General features: G+C 41.0%; 1 protein-coding gene across 1 annotated transcript; it reads left to right on the top strand.

The window, feature by feature from the left end:
• The first annotated feature begins 11,631 nt into the window (after positions 1-11,631).
• On the top strand, positions 11,632-17,819 carry RP9 (RP9 pre-mRNA splicing factor). The gene is made up of 6 exons (XM_052792556.1): positions 11,632-11,855; positions 13,265-13,295; positions 14,108-14,237; positions 14,554-14,645; positions 16,118-16,179; positions 17,340-17,819. Exons 1-6 carry the CDS (start codon positions 11,647-11,649, stop codon positions 17,566-17,568), a joined length of 753 nt encoding a protein of 250 aa, XP_052648516.1. The 5' UTR covers positions 11,632-11,646; the 3' UTR covers positions 17,569-17,819.
• The last annotated feature ends 2,376 nt before the right edge of the window (positions 17,820-20,195 follow it).

Genomic DNA, 20,195 nt, shown 5'->3' with positions numbered 1-20,195 from the left:
ATTTTAATATAAATTCTATCAGTTACACATAATTTAATTATGTGTAATTTACTGTCAAAGGTTTGACTCATGAGGGACTGACATGACTTTAAATGCCTTTGCTGACCAAAGTGATCCAGGTGACTTGGGCTTCTTCTTAGGCAGGCCATAAGAAATACTGTGACACAGAGAGTCATGCTGGATTGATCAGCCACCTCCACAGGCTATTTAACATGCAGATTTTATTCTGATTTACTACTGTTAGTGGTTTAGCCGTAAACACAAAAGTGCACAGAGCATGAGAGAAATGTATACACTTCAAATTGCTGATACTGTAGGTACGTTTCACTTACTCCAATTCATCTTCAGTTTCTCTCTACTCCACCCACTATAGAAGTTCTAATGAAAGTCAAACAAATAGCAGGTAACGTTGTGAACCAGTAGCCTCTTCGCTGCTGTGCCAGGAGAAAGTCTCACTTGCCCCCAGGTACTCAGCAGCTCCCCTGTTGGAAGTCACAGCATGATGAGATACACCAACAAAGCTGTCTTAATTAGTGCTTATCAGTCTGCCATTCCAAATGTGCTATGCTAAACTACTATCCAAGTGATTTAGCAAACCTAGCTCATTTTGATGGACACGGGTTAGACAGCACTTACAAAAGCCCACTGCCACCAGAAATGAGGCAGTATCTCATAACAGCCAAACACAAGGACAGATTACAGTTGACATTGCCTTCCACCAGCGGCTGCCAAAAGCATAAGCCTAGATGGCAGACTTTTGAGGCATCTGTCATGCCTTCTTTTGTGTTTGCATTGCAATTGTTGTAGTTTGTACACTACTAGAAGTGAACAAATAATTGTAGCAAGCCAACTCCAGGCAAAACTATTTTCTAATTACACTAGAGCAATGGTGTTGGCCTCAGTGTAGATGTGCCAGTGTAAAACTGCAGAAAAACTACCCTATGCATCCAGTTTTTCCTACCATTTCTCACAACTCTATATGTAAATGTTACTGATTTCCATTCAATGTTCATGAATTTATCAGGCAATACATATATGTGTATTTGTTAAATAAGAAAATGCCATTATCCTCATCTCACAAAAAAAGGAAAGGGTTTTCAGACCTAAATACCCTTGAAAATAGAGACCACAGAGGCTAAAAATCACTTTTTCAGAAAAGCTGAAATTTCAACATAAGTATGAAAATCAGTTACCAGATTTTCAGAAAAGTTCATCTATGGAGGGGCTAAAATTTAAAAACATCTGGTCATAAGTGACATACCTAATGTAACATAAGTAGCTGGAGACAAAATGGGAAATGTGTTGGTTAACAAATTATTAAAACTCATGTGAACTAAAGCATATTCTAAATATATTGCAGGTACCACAAAGTCAGAGAATGGTTTTGAAACAATGGAGTGCTTATACTAAGCTTATACTAAGCTGCAGAAAGACTTTGATATTTGTAACAAAGGATACATGTGGTCAAGCCACAGGTTTTCAGTCTGTGGATTTCTATAGTATCGTGCACAAGTGGTAAGGAAGCCTGCTGTACGTTGGCCTAGATTCCCAATGAGTGGGGGTTTGCATCTGCAACGGAAATGATCTAGGAGACTGCTCACACACACACACAAAAAGCAGAAAACCAGTGAGCTAAACTTCAGCCTTCTGCCATACAAAATTTGGAATACAGTGGGTCTCACTGAACTTTCATATGCAGCATGCACAATCTCAGAACTGTGTTGCTCAAACTGTGCAGAAAGGAGTGGTTCCTGCAACAAGGATCATGCTGGTTTTCTTAAATGCATTAAAACCAATCAAACAATTACTGATAGTTTGCCTATTATAAAGGGTCTTCACTGAATCAAAAGGGAGGACAGAAGCATTATGCCTTTATTTGAAGACTAAAAAGCTTCTCAAGAAGCAGCATAGACATTAACGTCTGAAAAGCATATGGTCACAACTGGGTAACTAATTTATCACGCCTAAGTTTTATCACACCTAATTTTTATCACATCTGATCTGTACTCTGTCTGCTAGAACTGTTATGGCTCTATATTTAAAAATCATAATGTTTTGTTCCAACATTCTTTTAAAAAAAGCTGCCTTAATAAAGTTGATTTGTAAATTAGGTGTGGACTACGACTCCAGCCCAGAAAGACAGAACCCTTTTATCCAAGCTCCAGTCTCCCACCCACCCCCACATCCACCCATCCCCTGCCTATAGTATTTTGCCTATAAAATGCCTTCTGGAAGCTGTATGTTTTGGGAGGAGGCAAGGAAATGGTTCCTCTGCAAACAGCTTGGCACAAAATAAACTGTGCAAACTTTCCTGAAATGTAAGGGTATCTGTTCTACCAGAGGTAAAACCTGCCTGCATTTTGAAATGAGCACGCTGCAAACTCACTTTGCCCGTCTTGGGTAAAAGGATTATTTGCAGAGTTGATTGGAGAAGAGGCAAGTCAGGTCAGTCACTTCTCTGCACACCAGCGCTGTAGCTGCCAGTGGTGACTGCCTAAGCAAACTGGAAACAGTACACCTTGTTATTTTTCCCCTCTGCCATTAATATTCATATGTAAATCCCCTGGGAAATGCCCGAAGTGCATAGGTGTTACAGAACAGCGCTCACTGGTTCTTATTAGTGTATGTAAGCATTAAAGCAGGTGCTTATCAGGGGTCCAGTCCAAGAAGATCACTGCAGTCTTCTCCCCTAGTTAGTAAGCATTCAGTGACTTTTGCATGAATTTTTATTTACATTTTGCATCTTGAGAGAGAAAAAGTAATGTATTCAGACATCGACTCTTAACACTTCACTTCTACTAGAAATTTCAACATTCTTTTGGAAGCAGATCCACATGGATTCATAGGATACTAACTGCATTTCTGAACTTGTTTTTAACAGAAGAGAGTCCATCTGTGGAGCAACTGTAAGGTGGTATTCCAATAACCTCTTCCAGCCATCTGATCTGTGTACTAAAGGACAGTTTTAAGCTCAGGCTTACAAAATTGGGTGCTTTCACATCACACAACCATTTTTAGGTGTTTGCATAGAGCTGGTAAGATCATACTGAGTGCTGAGCATGTTCTGATCCCATTCCTGTTTTGCTGGGCTGTTGCAGCACAGGTCACAGCCTTTGTTGCCTGCCTTCTCCACCAATCATTGCAGGCAAGTTTTACCTGTCTGTCCTTATGCTTAGGGTCCAGACCCAACACCCCATGCAATCTATGTGGGCTAAAGAAACACTCCATAAACATGAAGCCAAGAATTAAAGACTTAGCACATTAAAGAGTTATTATTAGTCCGCTTACAATCATGCTAAGACTTATAGTCCAAATTAGCTAATTATTGCAGCTCATACAATAACGATATAATTAAAACTACTGTGCACAATATTATCTATGCCTTTCTCTGTTATCATGCTCACCCTTCCTCTGGGCTCAAAAGTCAGTAACACCAGTCTTCTTTAGAAAAAGCAAGGGTTGGTTATAGTAAATTGTCAGCATCCCAAGTTCTTTGCCATGATTACAGTGCTAATATTTATGATTTCTTCTTCCTCTTTGCCAGGAGGACAATGATGTTGTGCATTTCTTCCTCCTCACTTTAGGACTGCTGGGTGTCCTTTTTTTATGTTTGCTAACACTCTGTCAACTTGCTCCTTCTTTGTTGGCTCACAGTTCCATGTTGTATCTCAGTTTACTGCATGTTATAGGCTTTACCTATGTTGCAGACTTGTTCTTTGTTCTCCTTGTTAACCCACAAAATCAATTGACTCAACTTCTAAGGCTTCATTTCTTTAGTGACCTCTGGTTGCCAGTTTGTGTCTATATTCCTGAGGCCTCTGTTACTGTCCTGTGCTTGAATTTTCAAGACCTCCACTGTCATCTTATACTAGTATTTTGGGAGGCCCAAAATGCCCTCTTTTTTTTTTCCCCATATCCTTCAAGATGTGGTTTCCAGATAATTTAACTAATGCTTCATTAACACAGCCTAACCACCTGTAGCCAGTATCTACTTGTTTTGGCAGTATCACTGGTACATTATTAAAATTACCTAATAACTGGGCAGAACACCTCTCATTTCTTAGTTTATTCAAGCATGACCAGAAAGTACCATGCAAGGCTGGCAGGAAAAAGCCCTAATAGAAGATGCTAAATTGATCTTTTTTACATGCTCCACAAGTGATGTATAGGAGCATAGGCAATACACAAATCCGCCTAGATACAGATTGGACTAGGAAAGAATGTGTTATCTCTATCTATAATGATATATTTATCCTTCCATTTCTATATCTGTAGAACTATAGCTGACAGTAGCTTTCAAGCAAAACTAAATATGAGGGAGTGTTCCTGGATGTCATTCATAGCAAAACTAGTATAATGGAATAAAAATATACAGGCTCCTGGCGCACCATTGGAAAACATTATTTTTGTGTGTTTGGCGTGAGTTTCAACAGTCCAGTATCAGAATTCCTTTCTCATTCCTGTCAGAGACACTCCTGGGTCAACTTGCTTAACCAACCCTTGCTTCATTGCTCTACCACTGCTACACTAGTTTTTCTATATTACCCTCTTGAGAGGGGCAGGGAAAGAAGAAGGTCTAGAACTGTGAGCTTCCGTTCATTTCTTTTCAGTTACCTAGAAAGAAGCTGTTGGTAACTTGACATATGGGAAGTATGTTAGGCTTAAAGAGCTGCGAACTTTGGATAGTTTTGAAAAAACTGTGGTTAAGTGGGAACAGCTGTTTTGCATGGAACTAGCAGATCAGCTATTTTAACAAGAGAAAGTCATCTTCCTGTTTAATAGGGGTGGCAAGCAGAACCAAGACTCTTTGCCTTAAATTTTTTGGTTGTATTTTTCATTCACTTTTTTTCTGTAGTTTCTGTGACCCATTAATAAACACTGGAGCCTTTTTAGGCAACTCAACCAGTGTTCCACTGGAAAGTTGGCAACTCGGAGGGGACATACCAAGGGCAGATGCTGGCACTGAAGAAGAATTTGCCTATTTTACTTGATACACCAGGTGTCGTTTAAATGGGAACTGTTTTATCAGTCACTATATTATGGAGGCAAGATTCAGGAAAGGAATATGCTTTTGCAAGGGAAAAGTTCTTGGAAATTGACCGCTGATTGAAGAATATAGCCAAAGCTCAGAAGGAGGAATTTCCTGCAGCTATGAAAAAAAACTGGCTACCAGGCAAAGAATCTAGCCTTGATCCCTACTAAGTCAGTAGTAAAACTGCTGCCAACTTTGATGACAGTAAGACTATAACCATTCGGGGTTAAGCAGCAGTATATATATAGATTTAATACATGAGGAATGTCCAATCTGGAATGATTATCATTCCTCTAATAAGGGGTTCAAATTGCAGTGATCCTGACTCAACCTCTCAAAAACAGATAAACAGAGAATTATGGATTTCATTGCATCTGGCTGTTTCTGATGAAACCAAAGTCCTGCCCACTCAGCTTGGGCACAAGCGATCCCACAAAGGATGGTACATTTTGTAAGAAGTTGGGAGACTGCCCAAGGGTTGTCAGCCAAAATCTCCCTTCCCTACTGTTGTTATATAACATGCCATTAGCATCTGAGTGCTCCTACTACTCACACAGTTCCCAAATGTGCTCAGTCCTTACTCAGGCAAAGTCCCTTGAAGGCTACATGAAGCTTTGCCTCCATAATGATGTACCTGGGGCCTTCTACTAACAGAAGAGACACCATGTCAGTGTATGCCCAGAGATACCATGCTGTATCAGTAGTGTACTACACAAATATACATGCATTAAATACAGCTTCATTCTTGAAAAAATGGCAATGGCACAATGCAAAATGGCTGGGACTACATATAGTTATTCATATTTATTTATAAAGACCAGAAACCAAAAGGCAAAACCTCATGAAAAATGTAAGTTATTCCGTGATTTCATGTCTCTCAAATCTTAAGTGAGCTAAAATAATGAAGAAAGATCAAAGCTAGATTATTTTCACTGAGTGGTGGCTTAAAGAGATGGTAAGCATTACACTTCTGACGGAATGGGTGACTTTACCACTACAAACTCCAAGTGATCAATAAGGCAGTATCTCCACGGAAGGATGGAGGGAGTTCATCCATGCAATCAACTACCAGAGGCTTGGAGGACAGAATTTACAAAAAGGAAGACAATCATTCCTCTTGTAAGTACCAGCTTATCAGTCTTTGGGATAGATCCAATAAAAAGATTTGAGCGTTTAAAATGGGATGTAGCCTTACGAAGGAACTTCAAACTAAAGCTGCAAATAACTTTGCTCAACTGCTGTTCAACCCTAATTTCCAAAGACACTTCCTTGCTTAGCTGTAAAGCTTTCCTGCAAGCACACATTTTTGAATACCCTAGGTAGTAACCTAGTCTTTACAGAAACAAACAATTCAATGCTTAGTTTACATCTGTGCTTGGTTGGGGTCCAAAACTTTGATGTTGTTCTGCCTAATTTTCCTAAAAGGCTTGCCCCTGTAGACATCTACAGAGCCCTGAACACTGGCAGGATCGGGACTGTACAAAATGCAGCTGTGGCCATCGTATTCTTTCAGACATTTGCTCCCTCACTTCCTTTATGTGAGGATGTACGGCAGTAAACACCACAGTAAAGGTTCAGTTGTGTAGGAACACTTTTCACTGCTGAGCATTGCCGTTGTAAACATGAGATCAATCTGAGAAGCGGGAAGTAGGAGCACGATATTGTCACCTGGTGCAGTGGTGCTAATCAAGGGAGAACTGTGCTCTGGCCCCTGCTTAGGGCACTGATTTTGTATCTTACAGAAAGAAGTACAGTTTCCAGTGTTGTGATGGGCACCCCTCTTAGTGTACTCACAGCCAAGTTCAAACACACTTGTCCTTCTGACCCTGTGAATCTCAGATGCTTTTCTCTACTGCTTCCAAAGAGTGGAGTATGAATGGCGGGTGGCCCCACCAATGTAGCTGTTTGTTAGCCTGATAGGGAATTTTTTCCTGGTGACACAGAAGCCACCATCACTGAATACCTAGACCGAGGAGGGAACCGAATCCAAGTCTCTCATTTTCTAATTGTTAAGCTAGTATACAAAAAAAATTGCCAGCACTTCCACTTCAAACAAAACTTTTCATTTCTCTGTAATAAACAATGTCAGCACCTCTCTTCACAGCTGAGGTTCCCAAGTGGTTAGAAGTGCCACTGCTGTTCTGAGGTAGCCTTCCCTGAGGTCGGAAATGGTCCCGATATTAGACTCACTCTACTCTGAATGTCCCCTATAGGCTAGCTTCAGGCAGCCACGGGCTGGCCATGCTGGATTTAGGCTGTGCTCTGCTCAGCCTGCTGCTTCTTCTGGATCCCATTAAGAGGTGCTTAACTTCCCATGGAGCCCAACACGGGTTCTGGATTCCTCTCCTGTGCGTAATATCTGACACATAATCAGAAACAGATCCTGGCCCAAAGCTCTAGCCAGCCAAAAATTGAGAAAAACAGATTGGCTGACATTCCGCCAGGGTTATACTCTCACAGACGTACAGATGCCCATGGGATGACATAGATGTAAATTAATTTGGCCCCGGTATTATCACTTGTAGTTGAAACCTTCAGTTGTTTATAATGAAGTTGTAGTGGATTTTATGAAACACATGGGCCTTTCAGATACCTCACATTGTGACAGCAATTAATGTTTCTGCTTACATGTTTTGGTGAAGCTGGAATTACAGCACCATGACAGTCAGCTCTTATGGTAAGACAACAGTTCTCCAAAGATTAACTTCTTGAAATGTCTGAAGTACATACAAATAAAGGGGAAAAAAAAAACCAACACAACTTCAAATAAATATCCTGCTAAGTATAAGGAACCAGATCCTCAGCTAATATAAACCCTTTAAATAGAACAGATTTAAGCAATTTACAGATACTGAGGATCTTTACTCCAGAATAAATAGAACTGAAAATAATGATTCCTTTTTTTCTACTCCCTCCTTCTTCACAATTCATTTTGTTCTGATCTTTCCTAAGGGCTGATACAAAAGCAATTGTCTCCTTGGGTTAAGTGTGCAACAGTCACAGGAATCCAGGGCTTTTCTCAGCAAAGGGGAAAAAAGAAACTTTGAAGCTACCTACAGCTTCAAATAATCTCCTTCTATTAAAAATGGGGGTTAAAAAACACCTGACCTTGCAGGTAAGTACTTCTGAGCTGGGCAGTAAAGTGATAAAGTTCATTTCTAAGGCAGATGAGGAAATGCACAAGATGATTATTTGTATCAAGCCAAAGAAAGAACAAATTTAAACCACTGTGGCTGTGCAGATTTATGTACCTATCTAATTTTACCCTCTGTATGCCCCATTAAGATACTGCGGTGAAGAGTATTACACAAATGACCTGATCCACTCAAAAATTAGGGCCTGGATGTACAAGCCACTGGGATGCAAAGAACGCAGCCAAGCTCTCATTGACTTAACAGTAAGAAGAGGATAGTATACCATGGTCTGTCCTTCTGCCTCCACTTGCAACCCCACACTTCTGTTGAGACTATGCTCTTAGTTCCTGAATTTGTGTCAATTATTCTGTCAAGGATGAAGTCATTGAATCTGAGGTCATCTAAGCCAGGCCCTTACCTGCTCCAGACTGGCAGAACTCTTCTTACTTCAGCCAAGCTGGGACAGTCAAGGGTGTATGAAAGCAAGACTGGTAGGGCTTCTGGAGAACTCCTGTCTCTTTTGCTATTGCACACATCCCACCCATAGAATACCATTCATAAACTGGAAACTCTCCATCTTAGAATTGATTCAGTTTTCTGTCACTGAGCTAACGTGCTGGAAAGCTGTTCCAGAGTCTGACTACTCTGTTGGTTTGAAAACGTGAAGTAAAAAGGCACTTGAAAATAGCAAAATAACAGTGGAATGAAAGGGGGGCCAAAAAACTCCATTATATCACTTGAGTTTGCTTCCAAAATAAAGTCTCTAATTAGTAGGCATTGGCCCAGCTGGTACGTAACTATTGCCATTTCTCTAAATAGAGTGAAAAATTGATACTGTGTCTCATCTAAGTTCTTCCAGGCATTTTAAATGTAATTGCAACACCTGAAAATACCTCGCCTGCCTCACTCCTTGCTTGAAGATACATGACCGTGTAAGGGACTGATTGCAATTTGACCAGACGCTAGCAGTGTCACCGCAGCAAACCTCTTAGCCTCCAGCAACCATCTGCTTAACCTGCTCCATAGTGGATTACCTTAAATCACATCACCTTGCATTTTGCTAAGCAAAACACATAAGATAACTACAGACCCATGCGATGAATGAAAAAGGTTTTCTCACAACTTATGCACCATCTCATGACATCTCAGCCAGATGGTTATGTTGGAATTAGTTTATGAAGAGCAGAAGTTGGTTTTTTTTCAGAAGTGTATCTGCAAGATTATGTCGTTTTGCTGCTGAGTGTTGTTTTGTGGTAGAAAGGCTGCTGCATTCTTTCCAGTGCCAGTATACCTACAAAATTTGGTGCATGAAATAAAAATCTTCATCAATATTATATATTAGTGGCATGACATGCAAAAGCTAGATTCTTTTGTTTAAACCTCAAAATAAGCACCAAATCCTTGCAAAACACTGTGACAGAATTAACTGGACAAAAATAGTTTCCTGGGATCTGAAGTTACAATGGCAGCCACTTAGCTGAATACAAGTGAGAAACAAGACATGTGATCTTTCATCCCAAATAAGTAAGGTTTTATCAAGTAGAAGCTAAAATAATGTTAAAGTAGTGCTTGTTTAATAATATTATGTTGTTAAATAAACCCTAAGGTTGCTAATTGCCTTGTAAAAGATAGGCTTTCTCACAACTGTTTTTGTCTTGCTGTACTTCAGAACCGAAGTGTGCTGCAATAGCAATTACCAGGGAACAGCATCCTTTGCCTTTGACGTGCACTTTTGAAGCACCAAGATGATCTCAGTTAAAATAACCTTCAGTTCCTGGACTTCTAAGATCTATTTTTTGCGTTTCACTTGGCTTTGAAGCAATCCCTGAAATCTCACGTGCCCTTGAACTTCAGCATGAGGCTAAAGTAGAAATTTAAACTTTGCCTTCCCAACACTGACCTGCCTCCATTCCTCATCCTGCAACAGAAGAATCATGGCTGGGGCAGGAAACTGCAAAACCTGGGGCAGATTCAGCTCTCTGGGGTTGCTCACATGCCAAAGAGGAGGGAGCTGCCCTTTGCTCTTCAGGCAGCTGTGGCCACTGCAGCATGGCCCTAGCCAGAACTCGCTGGGCCTGTGGCTAGACCCTGTGTCCTGGTTTCAGCTGGGATAGAGTTAACTGTCTTCCTAGTAGTTGGTACGGTGCTATGTTTTGAGTTCAGTATGTGAAGAATGTTGATAACACTGATGTTTTCTGTTGTTGCTCAGTAGTGTTTAAACTAATGTCAAGGATTTTTCAGCTTCTCATGCCCAGCCAGCGAGAAAGCTGGAGGGGCACAAGAAGTTGGCACAGGACAGAACCAGGGCACCTGACCCAAACTGGCCAACGGGGTATTCCATACCATGTGACGCCACATCTAGTGTATAAACTGGGGGGAGTGGGGGTGGGGGATCGCTGCTCGGGGACTGGCTGGGTGTCGGTCGGCGGGTGGTGAGCAATTGCACTGCGCATCATTTGTACATTCCAATCCTTTCATTATTGCTGTTGTCATTTTATTAGTGTTATCATTATCATTATTAGTTTCTTCTTTTCTGTTCTATTAAACTGTTCTTATCTCAACCCGCGGGTTTTGCTTCTTTTTCCTTATTTTCTCCCCCATCCCACTGGTTGTGGGGGGGGCAGTGAGTGAGTGGCTGTGTGGTGCTTAGTTGCTGGCTGGGGTTAAACCACGACACCCTGCCCCATAACCAAAGTGCCACCAACCCACCCATTAAAAAAAGAAAAGAAAGAAAACCCCAAAACCAACTCTGTGTGCTCTGGATGCTGCAAGAAATGGCCCTGACCTTCCCCTCCCTCCATCCCCACGTATTTTGGCCTCTGGCAAGCGTGGCCTGTGACCATCATGATGAGGGCCCTCCCTGCACACCCGGCCACTCTGCCCACCCCCTGACACCCCTCAGCTGCATCCCCAACCGTTCCTGAGGCTGCGGTGAGGGAGGCGACCCCCTCAGCCTGCCTGCTCCCCGGCCAACACCTCTTGGCCGGCCCACCGCCATATTCCCCCTGCGTCTATCCATAGCCCCCCTGTGTAAATGATTGTGGCACTGAGGTATTTTTTGTTGTGTGGTTTGGTTTTTTTTTTAATATCGGTGTTTTGAAGGCGCAACGGTCCACACGTTGTTTTTAATCCCCGGGAAGGGTGCCGGGGGTGAGCGGTAGGCAGCTCGGCGAGGCCGCCCTGCCGCCTCACCGCCTGAGACGACGGGCTGCGCCAGGGCTTGAGCAGGGCCGCCCCTCACGCCCAACCGGGCCCGCGGAGGGGTGGCAGGAGGGGAGGCGGCGGCGCGGACGGCCGTGGCGGAGGGGGCGCTGCCAGGCCGAGGCGCACCGCCGGCGCCGGAGGAAGGCCGCGCTTGGCCGGGCGCGCCCCGCCCGGGAGGGGAAGTGAAACCGAAATGCGCAGCGGGGAGGGGAGGGGGCGGGCGGCGTCAGTGCCACCGCTGCCTCGCCGTCCGCCGCGGCTCTGGCCGCCGCCCCGATGTCCCACAGCGCGCGAAGGGGACAGCAGGAGGAGGAGGAGGAGGAGGAGGAGGGGGCGGAGGAGGGAGCGGCGAGGGGCAGCCAGGCGCGGCCCAAGAGCCATCTGGAGCCGGCGGCGAGCGGTGGCAGGACCCAGGACCGGCATGAGAGGAAACGGAAGAGGCAGGAGGCGCAGCAGCTCCAAAAACTCCAGCACCTGGAGTCCTTGTAAGGAGCGGAGGCGGGGAGGCTGCCCGGGGGGCCGGAGGGCGCGTAGCCCCCCTGCTCCGCTCTGAGCCGCCCCCCCGCCGGCATTTGGGGCTCGTTCCCAGTGCAGGGTTGGGGTTTTGGGGGTGGGGGGGTGTTGTTGGTTGTTTTTTTGTTCCCTCCTCCGGCCCCGCGGAAAGCAAGGGCCCGTTCCTTTCTCGCAGCTGCTGCTCCAGCTCCGTCAGATTTTAAAAACAGGGCCCGTGTTTATAGAGAAGCAAGTCTGTGTTTCAGTCGTGTACCTGCTGCCTCTCTCCGAGAGCAGCCAGCCTCCCCGGTGGCTCTGGCGACCCGAAAGCCGCTAAGGCGGTACAGCAGCATCCCGATGGGGCTCCGGGGCCGCTCCCGAAACTGCTTGGGGACTTCATAAGGATTTGGGGGGGGGAATGGGTCTCTTCCAGGTTCCTAGAAGTCTGGTAGTTGCAGCGTAGAAGCAGAGGTTGTTCAGCCGGTTTCCACTAGGATGGATTTTAAAAAAAAAAAAAATAGAAAAGGTTTGAGATCTGCCTAATGACTTCATCAGTAGCCCGCGGTGCTGTAAAAGGTTTACGCTATTTCATTGGAAGGGGTTTAATAGAATAAAAAGATCAGAAGGTTCACAAGAACATGATTTGTTTTCCTTTCCAAGTGGAAGTAAAATTCTGTTTGTTATGAAATGCACTAAACAGCACTCAAAGTTATTGTTATAAAGACCTTTTCATAGTGCCTTGGCATGTAACTCCTAAGCACATGCACTTTCTCAGTTGCTGTGCTCAATGTAGTACCTGCTTGCTATTTGGATTTTAATAGATTTTATATGTACCATTAACTGCAGAGCAATGCTGCAGGAAAGATGGTACTTTGGTCCGTAAGGTTCTGTCTTTAGGTTTAATACACAGAAGAAGATGAAATTATTATTATATACTAGGTTTGGCTGGCAAAGCTAGATGTAAGGAACGCTCTGACTTGACATTTTCAGCCAAGTATGTCTCTTTACTCCAGCACTGCTGAATCATAAATTTGGATCAGTGAGATCTTGGGAAGGGGTGCTACAGAAAGAGGAGAGAATTATGTGTTTATGGTAACTGAAGCTGAATTGGATGTACCACACATCCCTGTAAAGCAGTGCAAAGAAAGTAGTTGTTCCCCCACAAGAACATGAATCTGAAGGATGTTTGCAAGAGATGTGTGTGGTGTTATGACAGACACTCTGTCTCAGCCTGCTTGCATCCAGGTATCCGTGTTTTGCTATAGTTCTTGGTGATTATTGATAAAGTAAAATTTAAGGGAAAATGTGAAGGTTTTAACTCTATACCATTGAAATACTGTATTTTCTCAATCTATTTGTCTGTGCTCAGCTGCAGAGTAACAATATTTCTATTGTTTTTCAGCTATGAGAAACCTCCCCCAGGGCTAATTAAGGTTGGTAAATATATTGCAGTAAATTTTTAGCATTACAAGGGATTTTCACACAACCTGTCTTTTAACCATTTATCTTAAGTGTCTACGTTACCTATATAAGTTGCAGAGAAAATTAGATGCTTCCAGGGGAAAGCTCAGAGCTCCCCAGTTACAAACCAGCCTCTTTGACTTGGCGAATCCAGAGTGAAATGCCCAGAATTGGATAGGATGATACCAGTTCTTTCATCACCTCTTAGCACACACACTTAATGCAGTATTTAATAGTGCAGATAGAGGGGAGTCATTTATGGTGAAGCAGATTTTCAGTTTGAATGGCATCTTTTCAGGATTCTTTTCCATTGCCTATGCTCAAATATTTGTGTAAAAATACTTTAATAATGATCATTGCTTTTGCCAAATGTATATACCTAAGCCATAATCTAGTGCTTTTAACCTAAAAAATACTGCTCTGTGTTGTAAAGGCTGTTTTAAATTGTTATGTCTTGTTAGCAGGAAGAGGAAAAAGAAGTCTCTCCTTATCTGTTAAGTTTTCATTTATATTATTTATTTAAATAAATTACTAAAATACACGGGAAGGAATGGAATTAATATGGCAATAAAATTCAGACTGGAAAATTCAAGGGTGAGGGAAAAAGAAAAGTACTTAATGCTGTTAAAAGGTTCAGTGTTTTGGATCCTTTATGTGTTAGAAGAAGAAATGTTACGGGGGAAATAGGTTCCGTATTAAGTGAAGGCCTGCACACTTGGAGTATTAATCTTTACAAAGTTAAAAAAAAAAAAAGTTATTTTATTGTCCTTGTCTTTTTCCGTAGGAGAATGAAATAAAACCAGAAGACTGCATACCTGATGTACCAGGCAATGAAAGTGCACGAGAATTCCTGGCACATGCCCCAACAAAAGGGCTTTGGATGCCTTTGGGAAAAGAAGTCAAAGTCATGCAGTGTAAGGCTGAAAATATTCCAGATGTCATTGGACCTTCATATAGCCATCCGTATACTTTGGGGGAGGGCAGAATGTCTGGTGGACAGATGACAAGGTCCAGGTAGATTGGCATCACATTGATACAAAAGCAACTGGTATCTTGAAGGCTGTAATAGCCTTGCATTTTATGGATGTTACATTTATCAACATAATATTTGTATCTCTCTGTTCCAACAAATCAAAAATATTTTGCATAAATATGGGGGTTTTTTTCTTTTTCTTTTCTTCTTCTGATCTGGCTCAGAGGTGCAATTCACTGCTGCTTCTCTTTTTAAAGGTTGGAGGTGTAAACGTTATGGACACAGAACAGGAGATAAAGAATGCCCATTCTTTATAAAAGGCAATCAGAAATTGGAACAATTTAGAGTAGTGAGTACAAATACTGTAGTATTATTGCTTGTATTTTTTAATACTGCACTGATGATGCATAATCTTGCAAGTGAAGAGAAGCCTGTTAGATGATGCTTTATTAAGGACTTTTCCTCTGTCTGTAGTATAATATATATGCCGAAAATCTTCTAATAAAGAAAAATAGCTACAGATGTGGTTGGCTGTTTGACTACTTTGCAGAAAATCTGCTCTTCAAGAGGAAAATTAGTAATTTTTACATTTAAATTGGAAATCTTCAAGAACCTCTTTCAACCATTACATTCAGTTTTTGTGATTAAAATGTCAACTTAATAAAAATTGTTTAGTCAAGCTTGAGCTGCCCATATTGCAGCTGCTTCAGGCCTTCCACTTTCACTGTGAACAATCACATCATGAAGCCTGTTGTCTAGGTCTGTAATCCAGTCGTCTACAAGTCTGATCTCTTGCTACATGAGGCTACATCTCAGTTCTGCAGATTCTTTCTGTGTGACCTCTTTAACTGTTCCTGTTGCTCTGCATTGTTAACCTATATTTCAAGCTCTCATCACTTTGTGTCTTATGTCCTCATTTCTGTCCTTGAAAAATGTAATCTGGGCTCATTCTGTCCAGATACTGGACTCGTACCAATTGTATGCTACTGCAAAGAGTATTTTTAGCCCTCTCCCATGACCAGATATTCTTCATTTTTCCTCAGGCTTCTTCTCTGTTGCATCAAACTCTTGCTGTATGTCCAACACCCTTCATGGTGCATTCCCAACACCTTTATTTGCTACTGAAATTTTAATTCCTACCTCTGGTCTGCATCTGATATCTCCTCTCTGTTGAACTTGTTTGCTTAATCTTCCAACAGAAATGATCACCCCATCTTTTTGCTGCATTCTTGCATGGCATAGGCTCACCTTAAATGTCTGCAAAGTTTATTTGCTATCTTCCTTCACAACTATCTTTTGCTGCAATGCCTGTTTAATTTTAAAATAACCAATTTAAGAACCAATAAAGGTAGCACATAGCATGCTAGGACAACTCCAACTTCATTACCCGTTTGTCTTATATTGCTTGCTCCTTTATTCCTGTGTGTTTGTATCCAAGTTTTTAAAATATGCTGTAAGGGCACAGCTCAATACTTTGAACTTCAATATTCCATCTCTGTCTAGCTATTCTTGTAGTATTTTTATGGGGTTCTCTTAGTTAACTGTGATTGGAGAGGGCAAGAGGTAGTATATACCTAAGGAGAGTCCCCTTCATTGGTGATGTAACTAGATAAGCTTTTGCTAAAGTAAGAAAAACAGTTCAGATTAACAACGTTAAGTCTGAGAGCATACTTGTGAATTAAGAGCTTGCTAAGTATATTTCATCTTTTGATAAAAGCTTCTTGCATTGTGTTGCTTTGGTTTATTTTTTTAGGAAATAAAACAGTCAGTGATAAATACTTTTATTTAACAACACTGGATTTTCTGTTTTCCACTTTAAAGGCACATGAAGATCCAATGTATGATATAATACGGGAAAATAAACGTCATGAGAAAGAAATGAGGTAAGTGTGTCTCTGTAGGAAACTGCATTTTCAGTTTGGTTTTCTTTTGATAACATGATACTAATGTATAGGTGAAATTTTGATAGAAGCTTACCCTTATCTCAGAACACTTTTTTAATGACAGTTTCTTTATGTTGGCAGAGACTAATGCATTTCTACTTTCTCAGTAATCACTCAGTAATACTTCCTACCTCTTTAATTCTATTTGCTTCTATATTTTTTCCCAAAACAAAGTTTAAAGAGGAGTCATATTCAGTTACACAATAATATTCAGGTACTTGGGTTTAGTTTTGGTTTAGGCCTAAAAAACCAGTTTGATTTTTTTTTTTTTTTTTTAATTTCACTGACTTCACTAAGGTGTTTTCGAAAATTCGGTGCACCAAAGTACCTTCAGTAGACACGAAGGGGTGGGTTTAGAAAGCTAGTTCTGGGCACCTGATGGTGTTCCTCATGTGAGGTTGATATTCAATATATAAAGCAGCAGAGTTTTTAATGCTTTCTTACTTGAACTGCATCAGTGAGGTAACTGAACAAACTATAGGTAGCCCATACACTAGTACTGCTGCTGTGGGTGTGTTGCTTTTTTTTTTAAAAAAAAAAACCAACAACAAACAAATCCTTGGAGCAGGTACTGAAGACAACAATAAAATAAGCAAATAGTTTGTCCCCATTTGCCAGTAATCCATGAAAGTTCAAAGGAAGAGTGCCTGTCAAAAATACCTCTGCATCTAAAGTGGAGTGTACTCCATCAGCTTCACTGACATCATCTATGGATCAGCAGGGCAATGAATATCAAAATATCATAATCCCAATATGCATCTGTGTATGGATAAGCATAGAACTTATGGTGGCCTGCTGATAGCTGTTGCCTCATTGTTTTGCACACATAAATATTGGCCAATAAGCTAGTCTGCCTTTGATATCCTGTGGGATGGAGAGTCACTGAGAACAGAACATCTGCTTGTCTCAAAAGAGGTTACTTTTATCAGTCTGTGAAAACTGTAATGGGTGTGTAATTCAGCAAAAGAGGAAGTATTCCCCTGCCCTTTGCATGCAGCTTCCATTTTTCAAGGTAGGAAGGAAGCAGATGAAAGCTAGAATAAATTATTACACATAGAGGAGAGCTAGAAAAGATTCTCATTCACATGTTTTAAACTCAGGATACAGCAACTGAAGCAGCTCCTGGAGGACTCTACCTCAGAAGATGATGATGGTAGCAGTAATGACAGTGATGAGGTTGAAGGTGGCAGCAGCTCCACTTCCTCAGAATGTAGAGATAAACACAAGAAAAAAAAGAGAAAGAAGGAAAAGAAAAAAAAAGAAAAGAAGAAGAAGAAAAAGAGAAAGCGTAAATCATCTAAATCTAATGAGAAGTCAGAATCTGACTGACAGCAGTCAGCTGCTGCATGTTCCTTGACCCCTACTTGCAAACTGCAAGGAAAGATCCAAAGAATGAGGAAGAAATCACCAGAAAGGGCTTTATTAAATACTCAGAACATACAGATGGTTACACACAGCATCCTACACTGGATGTCCCTCTTCTGCCCCTCTGCAGTGCTGCAGCCAGAAAGAAGAGAGCTGCATTAAACAGTACTCAATCAACCATATCTTTATGCTGTAAAACCTGTGCTAAGGGTCGTCTGCCTCTGAGTATGAGCAGGAAGCAGTGACTACCAAGGTATTGCCAACAAATCTGCAGAATTAGTAGACTGTCTATTGAAGTGTCTTTTCTCCATGAAGTTATTTTATTATATACAAAGCCTCATTGTAATGGGACTGCAGTTTGCACCATGCAGAGCACTGAGAGTTCACTTACAGTGCTTTTATTATAAGCAGGTTGTACTGTATTTTTTTGTTCTCTGCATACTGCCTATGTGCTGAAGTTCAGTGTATTTATCCTGTACTGGCAGCTAGGGAAATAAAGAGCATTGTTGAATGGGGAAAGAGTTAATCAAGGGGATTTACTTTAAGACAAAATTTCAGTGTCAGCAAGACTTGGGTTTTTTTGTGTAGCAAAATCTCAACATCATCACCATTAATTTGCACAGTTCTGTAACACCAAACCATAGGAGTGGGAGCCAACTGTAACGATGTTAGATGTTCAACTTTACTGTAAAGAGGTAGTGGGTTTAGTTATTTAAAAAGGGGGTTTTCATGTTAGAAATGGAAAAAGATTAATTTCTACATATACTTCAGTATCAGTTGTTTTGATACATTGGAGGTTTTTTTCCTTTTAAAAAGGCTTGGGGAAATAAGTTCCAACTTATTTTTTATGTTTACTAGATTCTATGTAATAATATTTTATGAACCATCCCACAAGAATATAAATGTGTAAGGCTTTCAAAATGGTTTTCAACTATATGCGCATAAGCCACAGAACAGTAGTAAAGAACTTGTAAGAAGGAAGAAGGGAAAGTTTTGTGTACTTAATTGACCTTGTGGACTGACCACACTTTTCTTTTAAATAATCTTGCAGACTCGACTAGAAAGATTGAGGTAGCTATAAACTGCATTAGAGTAAACATCTCTTTTTGAAACCTCAAGGTACAGTGGTACAAAGCTGTGATTTGAGGACCTAGATGATACATACTGGTACTTTGCAAAAGGAGAAAGAAAAATAGGTCTGCTTTGAAAGGAGTAGGAAGGACTTATATAGAACTTAGTCTCTGTGTTTATGCTTATATTGTAAAAAAAAAAAGAAAAAGGATGATAAAGCTTTAACATTAGTAGAGTGAACATTAACAGTGAAATCAAGGAACCATAGACTAAAGTGCATTTTTTTTTTCTCCCGAGAGCTTTGGAAAAAGAGGACAGGGGAAAGTATACATTAAAATGTGTTTTCTCCCTCCTACATGTCTAAGAGTCATTTAGTAAAAATGACATGCCATTCCTTGCCAGTCATTCACCATACGTTCTGGGGAAAAACAAGGTAGCCAAGGCCTACTTACAAAAAGATCCTTTATCTTATTCCCAGAGCTTGAATGTGGAGTTGTGTTTTATCCTCCAGTATTATTTAGCAAATCTCCCTGTGATTTACTGGTGGCTCCTGATAGTTCCCTGTATCAGCATCATCATTGACAAATTCAAAGCTCCTGGCTCTTCCACCAGAAAAAGATTTAACATCTGAAGTAGCACAAAGAGATTTATAATGGACTGGTTCTCTGCATTGCCACATTTGCTGCCGAGAAAATCCATGTGTTTATAGCACTAGTAATTGTTGGACAGATGCTGAAAGCCACAGCTCCTATTCACCTGATGCATTCCAAGAGAATTCTTAACTCAAGTTTGTCTAGAGCAGAGCTAACCTAAAGATCTCTTCAGTTACTTCAGCTTTTCTCATTTCAGATTCTTCTGAAGTTTAGTTTAATAAAAACAAATTCAGTTTTTCCTTAGTCTGTCATCCCATTCCTTGTTAATGGGTCCTTCCCATTTTACCTACCAAGGTTTACTGTTTGAACAATCCAGAAAAATACCATAAAAGACCATTTCTAACTTGTATCAAATGCAATTTAAACATTTGAGATACCAAATCACTGTTCTGTGCCAGACTAAAGGTCTGTTTATACCAGTATCTGTTTCTACTCATGGTCAATAGCAGATGCCTACACAACAAAGCAATGCAAACTCTGGTGGCATTATTTCTGTTATTTCACTGAAACGCTGTCTCAGCCCCTACTGCTTGTAGTGCAGGTACTTTGAATCATAGGTTATATCTTAGTGTTTTGTAGCCTTGGATATATTTTTTTTCTTTTACATCCAGTTACTTATTGTAAACTTTGCAATTTCCTTCAGCAAGGAACTCTACAGATTAATAATTAATTGGTGAAGAAACATAATTTGCTTTCACACTGCTCCCTACTAGTTTCATTTCATGAACCCTAGTTCTTGTACTGGAAGGCATGTGAACAACTGATTCATACTCATTTTCCCCATATCATTCCCAGTTTTAAGTCTCTGTCATATCCCATACATAAAAATTTTAGTAGGTCTTTACTGAAATTCATAAAAGTAGAGCC

The sequence above is a fragment of the Harpia harpyja genome, chromosome 1, assembly GCF_026419915.1.
Source record: "Harpia harpyja isolate bHarHar1 chromosome 1, bHarHar1 primary haplotype, whole genome shotgun sequence".
Taxonomy (NCBI): Eukaryota; Metazoa; Chordata; class Aves; order Accipitriformes; family Accipitridae; genus Harpia; species Harpia harpyja.
This window is presented reverse-complemented; position numbering and strand designations above follow the sequence as displayed.